This window comes from Lissotriton helveticus, chromosome 10 (assembly GCF_964261635.1).
Source record: "Lissotriton helveticus chromosome 10, aLisHel1.1, whole genome shotgun sequence".
Lineage (NCBI taxonomy): Eukaryota > Metazoa > Chordata > Amphibia > Caudata > Salamandridae > Lissotriton > Lissotriton helveticus.
This window is the reverse complement of record NC_136071.1, coordinates 168,220,232-168,241,041: the sequence shown is the minus strand read 5'-3', so window position 1 is coordinate 168,241,041 and position 20,810 is coordinate 168,220,232. Positions and strand designations below refer to the sequence as shown.

The following is a 20,810-nucleotide window of genomic DNA, read 5'->3' as shown; positions in this document are numbered from 1 at the left end:
TTTAAACACACCAAAAACAACAAACATCGAAAAAGGCGAGTGCGTAGTAAACAGAGTCAGCCCTGAAGGGGGGGGGGGAAACCCACTAATCAGGAATACGAAATCACAATCAGTAGGATAAGGCAAGGTGGGGGTACAGCGGGGAGGTAAATCAAATCAAAGGACAGTATACGAAATTCAGGAACGCCAGCCTAGGGAGATAAGGTAACATCAGGGGCTTCCACCAGTGGAGGAGCACAAATATCTCCGCGTTAGGCGTTCCACTGACACCAGATCTTCATCCATGCCCTAGGTCTGCCCCTGGCTGTGTAAACAGTTTTTTCGCGGAACATAGACCAGTCCATGTTTTCTTCCCACACAGAGACAGTGGGGGGCCTGTGTGAGCCCCAAAGTTGCGCTATGTCCCGCTTCGCAACCATATACCCCAGGGTCGCCCATCTGGTCTGGGCCACCGAATAGTCGGTAGGTTCCCACACATTCATCAAGCATCTCCGAGCCTCCGGCACCAGGGCTATTCCAGTCACATCAGCCATCACCGCAAGCACCTCAGTCCAATAAGCAGCCACCCTCGGACACTCCCAAACAATGTGAAGAAACGTAGCACTCAACCCACACCCACGCTTGCATAGGCCATCCGGGGAAAAACCCATCGCAACCAAACTAGGACCAGTAACATACACCCGGTGGAGGATCTTGAGCTGGACCAGACGGAGACGGGCAGGAATGGCGACCTCTTTCGGAGAAGATAGTGCCGACTGCCAATCCTCGTCATCCAATTCCAGCCCGTCGCCGACCCATGCCTCTCTAAGTCGAACAAGCAAGTCAGCGCGATTGTGAATCAGCTTCTTATAAATCAAGGAGATAGTGCTATCAGGGAGATGACCATCCAGGATACGATCTTCGAGGGGGGAGGACTCGGGGATGGCGGTACCGGAAGTCAGCACAGAAGTGAGGGCGTGACGGACCTGCAAATATCTAAAAAATTCTCTATCACTCAGGTCATAGTCATTCCGAAGGGCCTCAAAGGACTTCACCGCTCCATTCGCACACACGTCACCCACTCTACAGATTCCAATCATGTCCCAGCGGTCAAACCCCTTCGTCGTCCAGAGACATCCCAGACGCTCAGATGCATAAAGCGGAGTCGCCAGCGTCACTCGTTCATCCCACCCCAAGCTCACATTCGCAGCGCGCCATACACTAACCGCAATCCTGGTCGGTCCCGTAAGATGGCGCCCAGCCGACCTAGAATAAAGCGCTCTATTAAAATCCCCACCCGGCAGTTGGAGTCTGTCCATTTCAAAGGCTGGATCCGGACCTGGGGAATACATTGAGTGATTAATGGCAGACAGTTGAGTAGCCCAATAATATCTCCTGATATCAGGAAGCGCAATGCCCCCGTCATACCAAGGGATGGTGAGCTTCGCAAGGGCAATACGTGGACGCCCGTCCCAAATCAGTTGCCTTTGTAGACTCTCGATCTCTCGGAAATAAGTAGCGGGGATATCATCATAGGAATTCTGGAGTGCGTAAAGGAAACGCGGCAAGGACATCATCTTGAAAAGGGCGGCTCTGCCCAGCGGTGACAAGGGTAATTTACGCCAGCGAGCCACGTCCAACCTAAGTCTATGAAGCGGGGGAAGGAGATTACGTTCAAATCGGAGCGACGAATCCAATGTAATAAAAACCCCCAGATATTTGAAACCGGACTGAACAACCTGGATGGGAAATCTATTCGGCAACGGGGGCAAATCACCCGAAATGACATAGACACAGGATTTAGCCCAGTTTATAATCAAACCAGAATTTTTGCCAAACGAGGTGAGAACGTCAAATAAGACATTTAAAGATTTAAGCGGGGAGGTAAGATAAAGAAGAATGTCGTCCGCGTAAAGCGAGACACGATCCTCAAAATCTGGGGACCATCGTATACCCTTGAGAGAAGGCTCCCAGCGAAGCCACGCAGCCAGCGGCTCTAACACGAGAGCAAAAAGCAGTGGAGACAAGGGGCACCCCTGTCTGGTCCCCCTACCGAGGGAAAAGGGAACCGAAACTCGACCGTTAACCACGACCTGTGCCAGGGGGTCGGTATACAGCAGCTTCACCCATCCGATAAACCCCGGCCCAAAACCAAACTTCTCAAGAGCCGCCCAAAGGTAGGGCCACTCTATCGTGTCGTAGGCCATCGAGGCATTCAACGAAGCCAAAATGGCCGGCTCCGTCAGAAGCCCCGCCCTCGCGATAGCTCCATGAAGGCGACGCAGATTAAGAGCCGTGTTACGGTGCGGGATAAATCCGGATTGGTCCGGATGAATCAAGTCACTAATGACCGTTAGGAGGCGAGTAGCCAAGATCTTGGCAAGAACCTTAGGCTCAACATTTAACAGGGAGATGGGTCTATCTGACGAACAAAGATCCCGGGGCTTACCATCTTTAGGAATTACCACAATCGTAGCCAGGCGCTGGTCATAAGGGAGAGCACCCCGCTCACGAGACTCCGAAAACATTGTTCGAAGATAGGGCGCAATCTTATCAGGACGCAGTTTGTATAACTCAATTGGCAAACCGTTCGGGCCCAAAGCCTTGCCCGAACGGAGAGAGCGAATTGCAGTCGCTATTTCGTCCGTAGAGAACGGGCCCTCCATAGAGTCCCGCTCCAGATCGGAGAGGCAGGGCAAAGCTATGTCGCGCAGCAAGAGACGAGAGTCGTCTGTATCCCTCTCCGACACTGGGGAGTAAACCGCACGAAAATAGTCCGCAAAACATTCCACTATTTCAACCGGGTCCGTCACTTTCACACCATTCAAAGTCTGAATCACAGGCACTACTCGATTTGCCCTCTCCTTCTTGTCCAACCAGGCAAGCAATTTACCCGCTTTGTCCCCAACATCATACAGACGACCCTGTTGCTCTCTAAATATCATTTTGGCCGCATCTGTGACCAGAGACGTATAGGCAAATTGCTTCAGACCCAGGGCATGGAGTTTGTCACGAGTAACACTTGATTCCAGGTCAGCCTCCATCTCAAGTATTTCCATCTCAAGGTCCACCACCTCCCGATTCCTCGCCTTTTTGGTTTCAGCAATGAGAGACAGGGCCTGCCCACGAATTACTGTCTTAAAAGCCTCCCATAGGGACACCGCAGAGGAGACAGACCCCTCGTTTTCTAAAAAGTAGGTGTCAAGGGACTTAATCAAGTGACTACGGGCCTCAGGGGAGGTCAGGTACCAAGGGTTGATAGGAGCCACCCGGCCCGCCGCCTCTACCCCCACATCAAAACAAAGCCAGAGCGGAGAATGGTCCGAGATGCCCCGGGGAGGTGTCTAATCTCGCGGACAGCCGATGACTGTGCAGCTGGCATGAGGAAGTAATCCAGTCTAGACAAACTCCCATGGGCCCCAGAATGGAAAGTATATTGAAGTTGAGTGGGGTGCATAAGTCTCCAACAGTCCACCAAACCAAAAGTATCCAAAAACCCTCCCAGCCACAATTGGGCCGAAGGAGTATCCCTAGGGGGGTAACGATCACTCAGACCGGAGAGGACAGAGTTAAAGTCACCAGCCATGAAAAGAGCACCATCAGGGAGTTCCAACAGCACTCGGCCCAAATCGGAGAAGGTAGAGGTCTGCAGGCCGGGGGGCACATAGACGGTGAACAGGGAAAGGGTCCGGCCCTCGTATCGTCCCACGAGGACGGCATAACGCCCCCGATCATCAAGGATCACATCATCTATCGCAAGGGGAAGGGAAGCCCGGACAAGGATACCCACCCCCCTGGAACCCGTTGTAAACCCTGAGTGCGCGACAAGACGATAGCCCCACCTATTCATTGCACGACAAGTATTGCCCACTAGATGTGTCTCCTGCAGAAAGACAATATCGGGAGACAAACGTCGCAGGCATCGTAATACCACCCCCCGTTTTATACGATCCCCTAGACCATTGACATTCCACGAAATAAACCTCAACCCGCTACCCCCCATCCCACAAAATAATGCAGGAACCATCCCCCAATGAGCATGACACTGAAAATTCAATTATCCAGATAGAATCGCCTTGAAAAAACAAAACACAAACCACAAACACCCCAACATCCAAGAAAACACCCCCCACCCTGCACCCCTGCAGTAAGCAAAAAAGCCACCCCAACATGCAGTGTGCCTGTCGCCCGAAAACCCCCGTTCTACAAAAAGACCCCGGAGGAGGAAAAGGCCCTGACCCACCCGCCACCCCGACAGAGATAAAGAGAAGAGAATACACAGAAAATAGAGGCACTCAAGTACAGAACCCAGAAAGAAATTACATGATACGGAGACAGGGGCCCAGACAACAAGTTCAGCTCTCTACACCACCCTCGGCACCACCCGGGTGCTCGGTGGGCTCAGTCAAATTAGGCCGGTCCGGCAGAGAGTCCAGCCAGTCATTTACCGAATCAGGTCGATCAAAGAAAAGGGTCCGTTCATTGTACTCAACTCATAGCCTGGTAGGAAAGAGCATGGTGTATTTCAAACCCAAGTCCCGAAGACGCTTCTTGACTCCACGGAAGCCCATTCGCTGTCTCTGCACAAGCTGTGAGAAGTCCGGGTAAAAGTTCACCGAGGCATTTTCGAAGGCCACCGGGCCCTTAACTCTCGAGGCCTGCAGGATAGCGTCTCGGTCCCTATGATGAAAAAGTTTTGCGACAATGGGCCTCGGCGGGGCGCCCGGCTTGCCCTGGCCACCCGGAACGCGATGGGCACGTTCCACCGCAAAGAATTTGCTCAATCCAGATGGAGAAAGGTAGTTTTGTATCAAGTCCTCAACCAGAAGATCAACAGAATGTGGATCAGGATTTTCCGGAACACCAACCACACGCACGTTGCAACGCCGTGATCTGTTTTCAAAATCCTCCAAGCGCTGAGTGATGAAATCGTTCACCTTTCTGAGGTTGCCGATCGCCGTCTGTATCTCCGAGACGTCGGCCGTGAGGCTAGATGACTTGAGGTCCAACGACTTCACCTTCTCATTGGTTTTAGATAAGTCGGCCCGAATCAAGGTCACATCAATAGCCACAGTATCAATTTTGTGGGCCAAAGCTTCATACTGTTGGCCGATGGTTTCTCTCATGCCAGAGATGGCGCCCATGATGTCCTGCAGGGACGGCTCCGCCGAAGCCTCCAAGGGGTGCCCCACTGCACTCGGGCCAGGCAAGGCGGCACCGGGGGACCCCTTCGATTGTGTGTACCGGTCCATGATATTAGACTGGACCGGGCCTCCGCGAAGGGGCGTCTTGGTCTTCCGCCTCTCTTGGTCCCCTCTGCCAGTCATAGTGTAGACCACGTCCCCAAGGGACCCACGCGACCTGGTGAAAATGGCCGCAGGAAGACAGGGCGCCGGAGCCAAAAGTCAGCAGCGAGGGTACCTCGAGGTGTGACCCGGCCCGGAAGGAAACGAAGCAGGCAAAAGGTGCAACTGCGACCTCGCGCCGCTGGACTCAGCACCGGCCAGACACCTCCGCTGGAAGACGTAGTCTGAGTCAGAATCGAAACCGAAAGTTAAGAGGGGGACCCATAAGTCGAGTCCCCCTGCCGCTGTTGTTCAACTCAGACACAGCAGCAGAGCCTCACAAAGACCCGGGCGCACCACCAGGGCGGGCCCCGAAAGTTCGAGTCGACGTAGCTTCAGTGCCCCTGGTCCAATTCGAAATCCAAAAACAATATTAAGATCAGCCCAGGTTCCTCTTCATGAGTCCTTGTAATGAATCAGGATATGTTCAGGATATCATGCCGGGGGTGGCGGGGGTCCGGAGAGCGCTGTGCTCACGCGGCCATCACGGATGCCCGCCAAGCTCCTCCTCCCTAACTGACTTTGTTAAGGCTTTTTTGCTCTTTGCCTTATTTCGGTTTATTAGAGATTCTGCAATTACTAATTATTGATTTAGCTTCATGCTAATCTCACACTTGCTTCTATTCTTGAACTCTTCATGAGTTCTGATTGACATCATTGGTGTCTCATTTTCTTAGAATATGGATTCTTTCCTTTATGGAACGCGCTGTATGCAAATTTATGATATGCTATGTACTCATTTTATTTTTCAATTATCAATTCTGTAACTGGATTTATATCTGACTAATGAATGAAGAGGCAGAGAATCTTAATTTTGATTGGAAAACAAATCCCTTAAAATTACCCACAACTCTCATTATAGACTAAAATTGTTTAATTGCATTTGATTATTTGCCCATGTTTATTAAGGATCCCTTCTGGTCAAAATATGGTGTACAAGATCCATTGCCTTGGATGGAAACAAGGGAAATGGCAATTAAAGGTAATGGCCACATTTTTTAAATTTTCCATCGAGTGATTACCCTGAGATTTCTGCATTATCACTAACGTATTACATGACACCTGGAAAGGTGCCTTGAAGGGAAGTGGCACTGGGACTGAGAGGCATAACATAAAATAATAGGTCCCCCTGCAGAGTGTGGTGAGGGGGTGTTCCTCTGACTCCCATACCACACAGAAATGCATAGATCGAAGGCTGCATCGCGGTCCCCTCGAGCCCTGCATTATGCCTTCCTGCTTGGAAGTTTTGCTAGATTGGGAAATATGAGATCTAACCCTCATTCTACAGCATCTGGACCGTCTTTGGCACCCTGTTTCAACTGGGGCTGCATTGCAGGAAATAAGCCACATATTTTACACCTGTGCAAACAAGTGAGTATGTACCACTGCCTGTTAGAGTAGGAATTTAATACTGCTTGTTGATCATTTCCATTACTCAAATGATCTAACACAACACTACTACATTCAATGAGGCACCACAGATTCCTTCCTGTAAATCCTATTTGCAAAAATAGAAGTGGTGGTACTCTCCTCATTAAAAAAATAAAAGGATAGGTGGTATATTTCTGATCGGACTATTCCATTTTCAGGCCTGCAGGTGTGAGTTTATGTTTCACTTGATAAAATTTATAAACCGAAAAAGTACTCCTAAATTCCAACATCACAGGTCATTCAGCAGCCTATAGAGAATGTGCCCATCATATGTGGAAATCCCTCTGAGAGGGGCTGTCCTGGCTCTGCCAAAAGAGAGTGGTGGTTCACCTTCCTACTCTAGAGCGACATTGTGTGGCAAAGTTTCCTTGGGGAAACACTGTAGAGCGTGAGGTGGCGTACGTCTGCACAAAGGTGAGTATAGTGTCTTACATGCTGGGAAGCACTCAGCAGTTTGACTAGATGTGTGAGCACTGAACATGTGCACCCACTTTGGGGATACATTATCAGTCCCCACATTTGGTGGTAGAAATTCCATCAGCTGCCTTGGTGGAGAAAGAAAATCCCACACTTCTAGCTCAAACTCTAATAATGTACAAATCAGTGCAGGATTTTTGGTGGCAATCTATGACCATCAGGCTGTGGTTACTGCATTCCAAAGAAACAAGCGGGAAGAGATGTAGCAGCCCTCATATTTCTTCTTGGATGCAAGAGTGATAATAAGGCTGGAGTAGTTGATCACTTTCTTTACTCTGTAAAATAGAAAACAGGGTGCGGGAGGAGTGAAGTAGCTAAGAAACAAAAATATAATCCAGAGTTGATACTCCGCCAAAACAAAAAAGCGTGTCAGAATTAGATTTATAAGATTTGAAAACACTCTGCAAGAATATATGATAAGAGATTACCAACCCTTTGTTCAAGATAATACCAGCAATTTGAGGACCTGAGCAAAGAAACACCTATCAGTTTATCCAGACCACTAAGGTTAAAGTTGCCTGTGTTAAATTCTATGTCCATCTACACAAATTCTTCCAAAGGAGAATAGATCTTGCTAGTAGAGTGAGTGGTGAAAGAATTCATTTCAGTAAAGTGCAACCAATGTGGCTACACATTAGTCCACTCGACTTTTTGATCTGAGTTTGATAGGTCTAATTATAAGTTCAGAAACAAGTCAGTGTAGATCATTCTCAATAAAATTGTCTAAACGTAGGTCGGAGTAAGTCCAAATCTCCTTAAGAGATGTACCCTATATAGTACAAAACAAATAACTAACTCTAAGAAAATGACACAGGCATTCAGAACAAACAAATGAAGGTTAAATTGCATCAGATTATTGTTCTTAATCAGCATGAGTAACGTAAATTTCCCTACAGTACTTTAATGAGGGCAACGCTAAACAAAAAGAATTTGAGTGAGGACATCATCAAACTAAAAAAAAGAAAGGTATCAGCTATCAGACTCTTCAGTAGAAACACTCTGACGATGGGTCAAGAAGATGTATGTCACTACAACGCATGCTTTCACAACGCATACCATTACAACGAAATTTTTACAACACAGGATCCATTACAACGCATGCGATTACAATGCATGCCATTACTGACATCAATCTTCCCCAAGCTCTGGTTCTCCTCGATTTGTCCGCTGCGTTTGACACGGTCGATCATTCCATCCTTCTCGACCGCGTCAGCGCAGCGGGCATTCGGGGCGCAGCCTTCTCTTGGCTTGCGTCCTTTCTTCAGGGCAGGTCCCAAGCGGTTCATCTCTCAGGCTTCTCCGCTCCCCCTCGTTTGGTTACCTGCGGTGTCCCCCAAGGCTCCTCCCTCTCCCCTCTTCTTTTCAATCTCTATATTTACCCTCTTATCTTCTCCCTTCGCGAGCTGGGGGTCTCTGTGTATAACTACGCGGATGACCTTCAGCTCGTCTTTGATCTTTCTTCCCCCTCTGACTCTCTTCCTAAGCTCTGTTCTACCTTAGTCTTTATTTCTGAATGGATGAGCATCAACCACTTGAAGCTCAATCCGGACAAGACGGAGCTTGTCCTCATGGGTGGCCCCTTAAATCCTTGGTCCACGGTTCACTGGCCCCCTTCCTTTGGTTCCCCTCCCTCACCGGTTTCCTCTGTCCGGACCCTGGGCATCAAGGTCAGTCATGACCTGACTATGCATGCCCAAGTCAGTTCCGTTGTATCTTCTTGCTTTCTGTCCCTTCGCCTCATTCGGAAGATCTCCCGGTACTTTTCTGAGGACGCCCTCAAATCCATAGTCATGGCTCTCATTACTTCCCGCCTTGACTATGGGAATGGCCTGTACGTGGGCATACCTGCTTATGAAACCCGACGTCTTCAGGCCATCCAAAATCAGGCAGCCCGCCTCATTCTTCGTCTCCCCAGATCTTCCCATATTACTCCCGCACTTAAGTCCCTCCATTGGCTCCCTGTGCACCTCAGATCTTTTTTTAAATTGGCCTGCCTAGCTTTTCGGGCGCACACCCACTCAGCTCCCTTCTTTATCAGTTCTCTGATCACTCCTTATGCCCCTAGCCACACTCTCCGCTCCTCCTCTCTTTCTCTTTTGCACGTCCCCCGCTTCCGTAAATCCAGAACGGGGGGCACCCGTTTTTCGGTTCTGGCACCCCGGTTCTGGAACAGTCTTCCTCTTTTCATTCGTTCCATTCCCATCTATACCCATTTCCGTAAAGCCCTCAAAACATTCCTGTTTTCCCAGGCATTCCCTTGCTAGTTCCCTTGGATCCCCTTGTTGAGTCAGGTCTAGTCCCCAGCGCCAGGAAGCCGCTTGGCCACAGTGCGCTTTATTAAGTTTCTTCTTTCATTTCATTTCATTACAACGTTGCTGCTATTAGAACGCATGCCATTACAACGTAAGTATGGGTAAGTAATTTATAGTGTAAGTGTTGGATAGTGTAGGGGTTAAAATTACTATTCTAACTCCAGGGGGGCGTAATAGTAGGGTAAGTGTTGGATGGTGTAGGGGTTAAATTAAATTAAATACTTACCCATACTTACGTTGTAATGGCATGCGTTGAAATAGCAGCTGCGTTGTAATGGCATGCATTGTAATGGCATGCGTTGTAATGGATCCTACGTTGTAAAAGTTTCATTGTAATGGTAGTGCGTTGTGATGGTTGCGTTGTAAAGGTTGTTCCCCGGTCAAGAAGCTTAAAGCTACACAAGCAATAGCGTGCGTCTGCTCCCTAAGAAAACCCAAGATGGACTCTCTGCCTCACTAAAACACAGCACCGAATATCAACTGCTGTTGACTCATGTGGTTCCTCCTTGGGAAATTTCAATAGCTCTGGTACAACTGGATACTTCAGTACCTTTTCCCAGTCAGATAGCACATTATGTTCCTTGGCCATTCTGTTTCCAGTGACAACTCCTCTACACACATGTTGCCACACTTTCTTTGGCTAACTCTTCTTTCTTAAGCTTTGCTATCTATTAACAAAAACTCCTTTATTCTAAATAATGACGCTTCTCCACACCTGCATTAGAAACAACTCAGCAGTGTACATTCCACGCTTAAAGGTTAAACGTGAATTTCAAATCATGGTCAGGGCCGGGCTGGGAACCAAAACCGGCCCTGGCAAAGTTCTCGGCCACCCCCCCTCCCCTCCCCCCGGGGTTTGGGGGTGCCGCCGAGCTCTTTGCAGGGGCCGGTTTTCAGACGATTTTGTTACAGGGCCGATTTTGCAGCTATGCTGCAAAAACGTGCCTGTAACAAAAATGGCCCCCAGGGGCCCCAAACCGGCCACCACCTTTGCGGCGCACCGGGGGATTGCCCGGTGCCCGTAACGGCCAGTCCGGGCCTGATCATGGTGTGAGCAGTAACTAAACAAATTTCTTCTTGAGGCATTGTTTTGCTAAGTTAACATATGAACAGTTACAATAGAGGTGTGCATCTTTCTACACAGAAAATAAATGCAATTGCTTAACGCACGAACAAATGCTATGAAATATAAATGTCTCAGAATACACTTATTTGCTCATAATTAATTCAAATCATACATATAAACGTTAAACATTAGATGTATACATCCTAATTAAACATATAACAATATGACATTTTTGGTTATTATTAATCTATCACGTTAATACATAAATTGTTACGTAAAATTATCAATCACAACCTAGATACATATACTTCAAACAAAAGTCCCGTTTAGTATAAACTGCTCCACCCCATTTTAGTGCATTAGCTATGACAGAGTATGTTTGAGTGCTGACTATGCATGAGTATGATTCACTCCTATATTATATCCAGATGGGATCAAGAGTACACTTCTTCAAGAATGTCACAATTATCTCAAGTTTTGCAGGTTACAAATTACTTCCTCATTTGATTCACTGAGTGCTTCATTTTTTTCTTTTCAGACAGCCTCCAGCAGATTTCAATAAACATTATTTATAAGGATCTACATATTTCTACCACCTAAACAGTTGTGTTCTAGGGATATTGCTTTAAAATGGGGATACTGTGGATCTATCAATGAAATAGTTACATTAATGGCTGCTGTCACATATAAAAAGAAAACTCCAGATGGTCTATCAAAGTTGTTAGACTTGACAGACAGCATATTTCTTGCAAGCCACCAATTGGTACTGATGTAGTTCTCAAGATTTGCTGCAAGCAAATGATGACCCAAGTTGTTAAGAAGGTTGATGCAATGTCCTGAGCAAGCAGTTGTCTGAGACCAGCCATGTTTCATGAAATGCATAAGATGTGGCCTGCACAGCTGTTTCTCAATGATTTCAGATTGGATCGGGCTAGGAAGGCTGAGTAGAATTAGAACCAATGTTAGTGGACCGCCAAGTCCAGATTGCTTGTTTATTCCTACTATGTGATACAGTTATATTATAGGATATTTCTTTGGCTCCCTTGTTTGGATGATAATCCCCCATTGCACAAAGAGTAATTAATGTCAAAGAACTTGCGGTACCATATTGTTAAATCTCAAAATTACTATTGTGGCTTCCTCACTAGTGGTCGTCTGGAGTGTAACAAAATGTAACTTAATAATGTCCTTTGTTTGTATGTGTATTAACCTCGGAATGTGTTGAAATTATCATAGAATATTGCTCCTGTTTAAGATATCCTCACTGCCTCAAGAGTTATATTATAGAACAAAAGCATATTCAGATGGGTCATTTTGACCAGCTAGGCTGGTACTGGTTAACATAATTTGTAGGTTAGGATATCAAGATGCTCATTCTAATGACATACTTCTTGGTGGTTGGTGGATGGGGTAGCTGTAGTCCCTCCTTTCAGTCTTTGATTCAAAGGTTTGTTGATACCCATTTGCCCTGATATACTTTGGGGCTTTTTCTGCAGCTTCGTCTGAATGTTAGCATGGAAGTGGCTCAAATAGTGTGTCTATTCGATATGGCCTGATAAAATATCTTGATTCAAGTTTATATATTTATTAAGAGGAGGCCTTGTCAACCATTCATTTGGTAAGCCATTGAATATTGGAAATAGTTTGCTTATTATGGACCCTGTTCTAATTATTTTCTGCTTTAATACTTTATTTCCACATCTTGTCATATAAGTGTTCTTACAATATGACGATTGCGGCATCTAAATGATACAATAAAGTGTATATATTAATTACAGGCCTGGTAAAATCAGTAAAAGATATACAGCAACATTATTTAAGAACGATACCGTCGCAATGTGCAGTCTCTGCAATAAATAAATCAATAAAATGCATATATTATACACCAACGTATTAAAAATCAATTGAAAGTGTGTAACGGCATTATTAAAATAGTAATTATAAATAAAGTACTCATTTTACAATAAAATATGTACAATCAAAATGTAGGTTTTTCCCTTGATAGCTTCCACTCTCTAGTACCACCCAACGAAATTTCATTATAGTAATCAGAAGTGTCATGTGCTAAATAATAATGGTAAAACCAAAGTAAAATATATCAGGATACAAAATACAACAAATACAACACTATAAACCACTTCCCTTCGATGGTTATGATCCTTTAACTTATAAATTATTTTATGAAATCAACTATCATTCGCCCATTGGGCATTGCCTCTAATACCCCACATTGGCCCAAAAACCTTGCCATCGCTCACGTAAACAATATCCTGTCATCCGCCTTTAAAATCCTCATTGCAATTCTGTAGTTGTCAGTCCCCAACGGCTTGCAAATTGTAGTGAACCAGTTTTTCCTCTGCAACACATACAGTGGGCATGCAAACATTACGTGGGCTAAGGTTTATTGTTGGTTTTCACAGCCAGGGCAGCTACATGTGACGTCAGTACTATTGGTCCATTTGCTAGTAAACTCATACAGGGGCAGGGTACCAAACCTAAACTCGATATATAATTTTCTATTCCTCGGGCATTCTATGAGATCTAAATGACCTTCCAGAGAGTGATCCAGTTTGTGGGTTATGAAATCTAGGGTAAGCTTCCCCCAAACCCTACTCCTATATCCCCCATCCCAATGGCTACAAGCATATTCTTAACACCTCTCAGCCAGCTAATTTTATTAGCTGTGTCCCTGCACTTTACATCCTCCAAAGCACATGTGTATGGCAATAGTTTGCAGGTCGACTTGATCCATAGCCATTCATTATAGAAATATCACATGGATTGGTTATCGAAGTTCTAATGATTTTTCAGACTTTTCTCTTCTCTTCTTGCAGCAGTTTAGAGCCTGATGCTCAATCCAGAGACTCTGGAGTTGATAATATATCACTCACGCTGTCAAAAATATTCTTTGTAGTCTGCCCTAGGTAGCTCTAATGAGTGGCCCACATTTTTTCAAGATAGTTGCTAAAGCCAGATGTACGACAGATTTTTGCATGCACAAATGGGTTTAGGACCCATTTGCACATGCAAAAAACCTAGGGCCCATGTACTAACCCTATTTTGCAAGTCGCTATTTAAATAGTAACTCCCAAAATAGGGTTAGCTACTCGCTATTAGGAAGGGACGTTCCAAGGGCGTCCCTTCCTAATAGCGAGTCTGAACCCTATATAAGAATGTTTTGCGACCGCAATTGCGGTTGCAAAACACTCGCAGTTTACCACTCTCTTCAAGAGGGTGGTAAACCATTCGCCAACAGGAAAGGGTTCCCGGGGTACCCCTTCCCCTTTGTGAATGGGTGCGCAAACATTTTTTCAGAGCAGGCAGTGGTCCCAGGGACCACTAACTGCCCTTAAAAAAGGAAAACAAATGTTTAATTAAAAAAAATTAAATGCATCCCGTTTGCGGTAATGTGGCTAATTACACTTTTTGTACTGTAGTTCTTTCTTATCATAAAGATTTATTAAATTATATTTATATTTTAGAACTTTGGCTTGAACGGACCCTTGGATGCTGGAGTGACTGTTGCTGAAGATGAGGAATGGAAGAGGATTCGTACAGTACTATCCCCAACTTTCACCAGTGGAAAACTAAAAGAGGTAAAAAGAAACACTTACGAAATCCCAAATATGATTTCCTGATGAAAATATGGTTATTTCCATAAGTACCTGCCTTCTGAAAATATTAGCTGAGAGGCTGAAGTGTTGTTGTAGAGAAACTAAGCCTATGCATATTTTTGTTGCATTCTTCTCCCTGTGAGTGATGTGATCTGTAAAAATCGACATTACTCTATACCTGAACATTCCATATAGTAAGAATAATGCTTATGCACACACGTTGATGGTTAGGAAAAACTATTTGCATAATTTTAGAGCATTCACTGGTCCCTTCTTGAACCTTTGTGGACCCTGTGCCCACCATGTACAGGCGTCCACCCGAGGCAAACTTTGTAGGTAAGTGGCCAGCGTCAGGCTGGTAAATGTCATTACACTCATCTACTTCATATCATAAGTATTCCCTGTATGTAAGGTCCGCACACGGATGAATGGTGAAGTCCCAGCGCTACTGTTCTCCCACCTCCCAACAATATGGAAAACAAAATGTTCTCTACATTCAGATCAGTGTATCTCATTTACTAAGCATAATAAAAGCAAGGGTGCTGAGGGTGGTGTTGTCCCATGTAGAAGGGGTGGGTCCGAGGACGAGGACTTCTGTCTTCTCCAAGTTGAGCGTCAGGCAGCTGCTACTCATCCAGGATGCAGCATCCTTCATTCCTTCCTGGAAGCTGAGTCTGGTGGTGTGGGGTTCCTTAGTGAGGAAGAGGATGAGCTGGGTGTCATCGGCATATGACATTATTCTGAGTCCATGCTGTCTGACGATGGTGGCGAGGGGGGCCATGTATATGTTGCAAAACATGGGGCTGAGCGACGATCCCTGCGGTATTCAGCAATTGATCTCTGTGGGTTCGGAGAGGAAGGGCGTGAGTCTGATTCTTAGGGTTCTGCCAGTGAGGAAGGAGCAGAGCCAGTCATAAGCTGCTCCCTGTATGCCGGCATCATGGAGTCTGGCGGTGAGAGTGCGATAGGAGATGCTGTTGAAGGCTGCAGAGAGGTCAAGCAGGATCAGGGCTGCATTGTTGCCTTGGTCGAGGAGGGTAAGGATGTCTTCTGTGGCGGGGAGTAGGGCGGTCTCGGTGCTGTGGTTGCTACGGAATTCGGATTGGGAGGGGTCGGGGATGGAGTTCTCTTCAATGAAGTTTGTTAGTTAAGGGTTGACGATCTTCTCTGTGACTTTGGCCGTGAAAGGGAGAAGAGAGATGCGTCGGTAGTTCTTGATGCCCATCAGATATGCTGAGGGCTTCTTGAGGAGGGGCTTGACTTCTGCACATTTCCAGTCGTCAGGGAATGTGCCTGCTTCGAAGGTGGCATAATGGTGCATCGCAGCTCAGGTGCTATGGCGGTGGCGGCTCTGTGGAAGATACGCAGAGGGCGGGGGTCCCTGGGGGCTCCTGAGTGAATGCCTTTCATGGTTGTCTTAGGTGGTGACTGGGGTCCTGGAGGAGATGGCGGGCTGGCTGTTGTTGCTGGGGGGAGTAATGGGTTCAGTGTCCAGAGTCTGTTCATTGAAGTTGTCATAGAGGAATCTTATTTTCAGGTGGAAGTAGGAGCTGATTTTGTTGCAGAGGTCCTCGGAGGGTGTGGCGTCCATGGCTTCACTGGGGGGGGGGGGGGCTTGGTGAATTCCTAAATGATGCTGAAGAGTTCCTTGGAGTTGCTGGCATTGGCGTGGATTTTGTTTTGGATGAAGGTCCTTTTGGTGGATCTGATGAGTTGGTGGTATTCCATTATGGCGTTCTTGTAGATGGTACGGTCTTCCGAATGTTTGCTGTCTCTCTATAGCTTCTTGAGACGTCTGCGGGTGCGTCTGGATTCTTGGAGGTCGGCGGTGAACCACGTGGCCTTCCTGGGGCAGTTGGTTGGGGTTGCTGAGTGGGGCGAGCTTGTCTGTGGAGTTGGTGATCCATCTGTGAAGTTCTTTGGCTGCGGAGTTGGCATTGATTAAGGTGGGGGGATCGTGGATGAGGGTGCAGTTGAGGTGCTTCTCTGTGACCTTGCTCCAGTTCCTTCACGGAGGGCTTGGTGTAGGTTTGGGGGTGGTGGCTGTGTCGAAAGAGAAGTGTATGCAGTGGAGGTCTGTCCAGGGGGGGTTTCATGGTGTGGCTGAAGTGGATGATGTTACCTCCTGCAAAGATGGGGTCAAGGGTGTTTCCTGCCTTGTTGGTGGGGTGGTGACAAGCTGTTTCAGTCAGAGGTTGGCAAGGTTGTTCAGGAGGGTGGCAGAGTTGGGGTAGCTGAGGTTGTCGAGGTGGAAGTTGAGGTCTCTGATGAGTATGTAGTCGATGGAGGTGATGGCGTGGGGCGCGATGAGGTCGGCAATGATAGTGGTGAACACAATTGGAGGTCTGGGGGTCTGTAGGAGAGGGTGCCACATAAGGTCATTCTGGGGCTGGTCTGGATCTGGAAATGGAGGTGTTCGGTGGTGGATGGGGAGTTGCTTGTGCTGGAGTTGGTGAGTTGGAGGGAGCTCTTGTGTGCCAAGGGGAGTCCTCTTCCGGGGCGGTTGGGTCGGTCCTTCCTCTGAATCTTGTATGGCAGTGGCGATGTTGGGGGTGGGGGTTGTATCCTGGGTTGGTTGATTATTTTTTTTGGTAGTTTTCCGCTGGGAATATCATGGGTTTTAGTTTCAGTGTGGCTGTCTGAAGTGGCCATGGCCCATGAAAGAAGCTTGAAAATCAATCTCTGTGTCCTGTGAGTTCAATATATTGCATTAGAAAGACCATAAGATGCAGTATCAGTTAGTCAATAAAACATTATTCGTTTTTTTACAACCATAAAAGTATACAATAACAGCATATAATTCAAATAAAAATAAGCAAGTCAGTATCATAGAATATGTAGTACATCTTCTGCAAGCCTATAAAACACATTTTCTTTAAAATAGGAGATAAATATCATCTTAAAATTTGTTAAAACCGACTATTCCATTCTTGAGGCACATAGACCTTCAGGTATGTCTCGCACAATACTTCTATCCTTTATTAAATCATTCTCCTGATAGCTTAAAAGATCTACATTTCATCAGTACTCTTATCATTTGATTAACACTTTAACATTATTTATATATTTACCAATGGCACAATCAATATCTAAATTCATCATTCCCACTAAGAGGTTTACAGCTCGCATCCTGTTTTTAATGTCATATTTTTTAAAAATCGGACCTAAAATCTCTCTTCGTATTTCTAAAATCTTCAAGCAATCTAATAAAATATGTAAAATATCACAGGTAGTACCTAAAGTGCAGGTGCATTTTCCATTGCTGTCTATCAATACATTTTTAAACCCTTTATTCGCGTAACAGGGGTTTATCCCAATTCTCAATCGTAGCACTTCACGCCGTAACAGGCAGCTAGGTAATCTGTCTATTAAAGGGTAATGTAAATAATTTTTCCATGCTGAGGCCATATGGGAAACTGAGCTTTTCCGTCAGAGGTACTCCTGATCGTGTGTTCGGGACACTTCTATTCCCAGTGTCCTAAGTTCTTTCTTATCTATCTTTAGATGGAGGGACTGAGGGCACAACTTTAGCTTTAACACACCATACGCTTCGTTTATTGAGGCTCTTGTCTATCTTGCCCAGGTCAACTCACTGTTGGCAATTTCATTTATACACCAGCGTGAGATTTTTTGGTCCTCACCTGATCCTAAACGCTGCCAGAAACATAATAAAGCCATGCAAGCTGTTATAACACAAGAGGTGATTCCCAATTCTAATTTTGCTGCTTGTACCATAGACGATCTAGGCAGCGAGAACAAGCTTTTAAGGATATTTCCCTCCTTTTTGTCCCATCCATTTTTGCCACTTAAATAGAGTACCTCTGCGCCATACATGAATTGTGGAGGGACCATTGCTAGATAAGCCTTTATAACCAGCCTATCGGACATTTTTCCATATACACTATTAAATCATTTTAATCCCTTCACGGAAGCAGATGCCTACATTTTTAATGCATCAAGATGGGTATACCATTGCAGGCTACTCGCAAACCACATCCCTAGATATCTGTATTCTGTTACTTTTTCCAGCGTCTCTGTGCCCAGATACCAGGAGAACTTTGTTTTTCTTCTTCCAAAGCATATGATTTTGCTCTTCTCCATGTTCACAACTAATTTTTTAATTTGACAGTATTCTTTAAACATGTTTAATTTTCTTTGTAGACCAATCTCCGTCTGGTCCATAATTACCAGATCATCTGCGTATAATAAACAGGAGATATGGTTTCCTCCTAGTTTCTGGCTAGCTCCTCTAACCTTTCTTAATTTTAAGGGCAGGTCAGCTATAAACAGGGAAAAAAGCAAGGGGGCAAGTACGCACCCCTGTCTCAGCCCATTACCAATCTGGATCCTCCTAGACAATCCTTCATCCTCATCCAAGATTATCTGGGCCCAGTTTTCAGTATGCAGGGCTTGGATCAAGTCCAATAAATCGCCTTGGATATTATACCCTCACAAAGTTGACCACAGCTGCTCCCTGTTCACAAGATCGAATACTGTGCGGAAGTCCACAAAACAGCAGAACAAATTGCCCCTCAGTTCGATCGACTTCCGCACAATGGACCAGAGAGCAAAACAGTTATCAACCGTCAAGTGTCCCTCTTTAAAGCCTCCCTGTTCTGGGGGCACTATCTGTTTTTCATCTATCCAGTCCTTGAGTAATCCCAGAATTACTTTAGCAAATACTTTTTCACCTTGTCCAAGAAATGTATTAAACTGTAGTTTTTAGGGGAATTTATATCGCCTTTTTTATGTCTGGGTCTTACAATTGCCTCTTTCCAACTATCTGGCTTGACCCCTGTATTAAGTATACTCTGGAACATATTAAAAAAAAACTCTGACCACCACTCAAGATTCGTTTTTATAATGACAGCAGGCAAGTTATCTGGGCCAGCAGCCTGAATTAAATTTAGCATGGCTATTATACTCCTAATGTGGCTGGGGAGAAATGCTATTTTACTTCTTCCCTTACACCTGGCCATATGATGGTGTTTATTTCCACCATCTTTGGCCACTTCCCATGAATTTCCTCTAGATAATTCACCCACTTATCCTCCGGTACGGAGCACTGCAAGGACCCTACAACTTTACCAGTGTTTTCTTGTATTCGTTTCCAAAAGCCTTTCACATTTTTTCTTCAATTGCCTCTAGTAACTTCACCCAGCATCTGTCCTTATAAGTTCTTTTTTTATCTCTAATGATTGTTTTATATTTTGACCTTAGTTTCTGAAGGTTAAGTAACAGTTCATCATTGAATCTACCTCTAAGGCTGCTTTCCTTTTGCCTAATGCTGGCTTTTACTTTGCGACAATCCTCGTCAAACCATGGCTTGCTGTTAGTGTGTCATTTTTCCTTATTTGCTAACTCAAGTTTGCCACAATACATTTTTATCCTGAGACATTCTACCAATTGTCTTATTATATCTTCATACCAGGTAATATCCTCCTCTGGTAATACATTTTCTAATGTGAATGTCAACTGGAATGCACTTAGCTTTTTTTATATGTTCTTCTGTAATACGAGTTGTAAGTCGCTTTGGGTATTCTACCTGTACTTGTAAGGCTCTTTGTCTCTGAAGAGCCCTTTTTACGAATAATTTCGTCAGCAGTGGGTAATGGTCACTAACTTCAACCCTTACTACTTCAAAATGTTTGATTAGATCAAAACTCAAAGCCTGTATGAACACATAATCTATCGGACACATTTGCTGTCCTATTGTAAAGGTGTGCTTTGCAGGCTGATCCCCATCCTTTCTTCCATTTACGCAGACCAGGCTCAAAGAACCCAACCATTGTCCAAGCGCCACATCTTGGGGAGAGGTGTCACAGCTGGGGAACTTAGCGGTCTCTAAATTGTAGGCTCTTAACAAATCTCTGCGCCATGAATCAATTTTTAAGGGGTTTAGTTTGTGATTGAAATCGCCCAATATCAAAAGCACTTCTCTGGGGTAGATATCACATAAGCCCTCCAGATCCTTTTTAAGCATTCCAGGGCCACCTTATAATCATTTTCTTTTCCTTTCTGGATATACACATTGACAATACATATACCTTCGTAACCTAAGTTATTATTCAATGTCAACACTCTGCTACCTAGCACCCAACTACATTTGAATTCAAGGGATTCTATATTCCTAGCAATCTTTGTGGAAACCAGTATCAGTTGGCCACCTGACTGTCTACCTAATATGTTCTTTGTTGCTGGCTTTACATGATCGGTAAATCCTTCTGTGACTAGGGTTTCATCGCACAGGCAAGTCTCCTGTAAACATGCCATGTCGGTATTCTTAAGAATATTTTTAAAGCTTTCCTGGAGCACTATTCTTTTATAACCATTGACGTTCCAAGATAATATAGACAGGCTGTGCGACAACTCTAGTTCCTGAACAATATCACTCAAGTACTCATTTTCTTCACATTCCATGTATGCAAGCTCTCTCTATCTATTCCCGACCAGTACATCTTCATCATCACACCCTAGATCCTTAAGAGTTATTGTAATTTCAAGACCTTCCTTCTTACCCCATCCAGAGTTGATCATTCTTATTTGCCGATCTCCCAACTCAGCATGGTTCCTGAGAAAAGGTTTC

At 45.3% G+C, this 20,810-nt stretch overlaps 1 protein-coding gene across 1 annotated transcript in view; it reads left to right on the top strand.

Moving 5' to 3' along the window:
- Positions 1-20,810, top strand: part of LOC144786061 (cytochrome P450 3A21-like) — a 258,043-nt gene that overhangs the window by 73,524 nt on the left and 163,709 nt on the right. Inside the window, exon 5 of the mRNA XM_078665006.1 lies at positions 14,093-14,206. Within this exon, the coding sequence (XP_078521132.1) occupies positions 14,093-14,206 (114 nt within the window). The remainder of the gene's footprint in view (positions 1-14,092; positions 14,207-20,810) is intronic.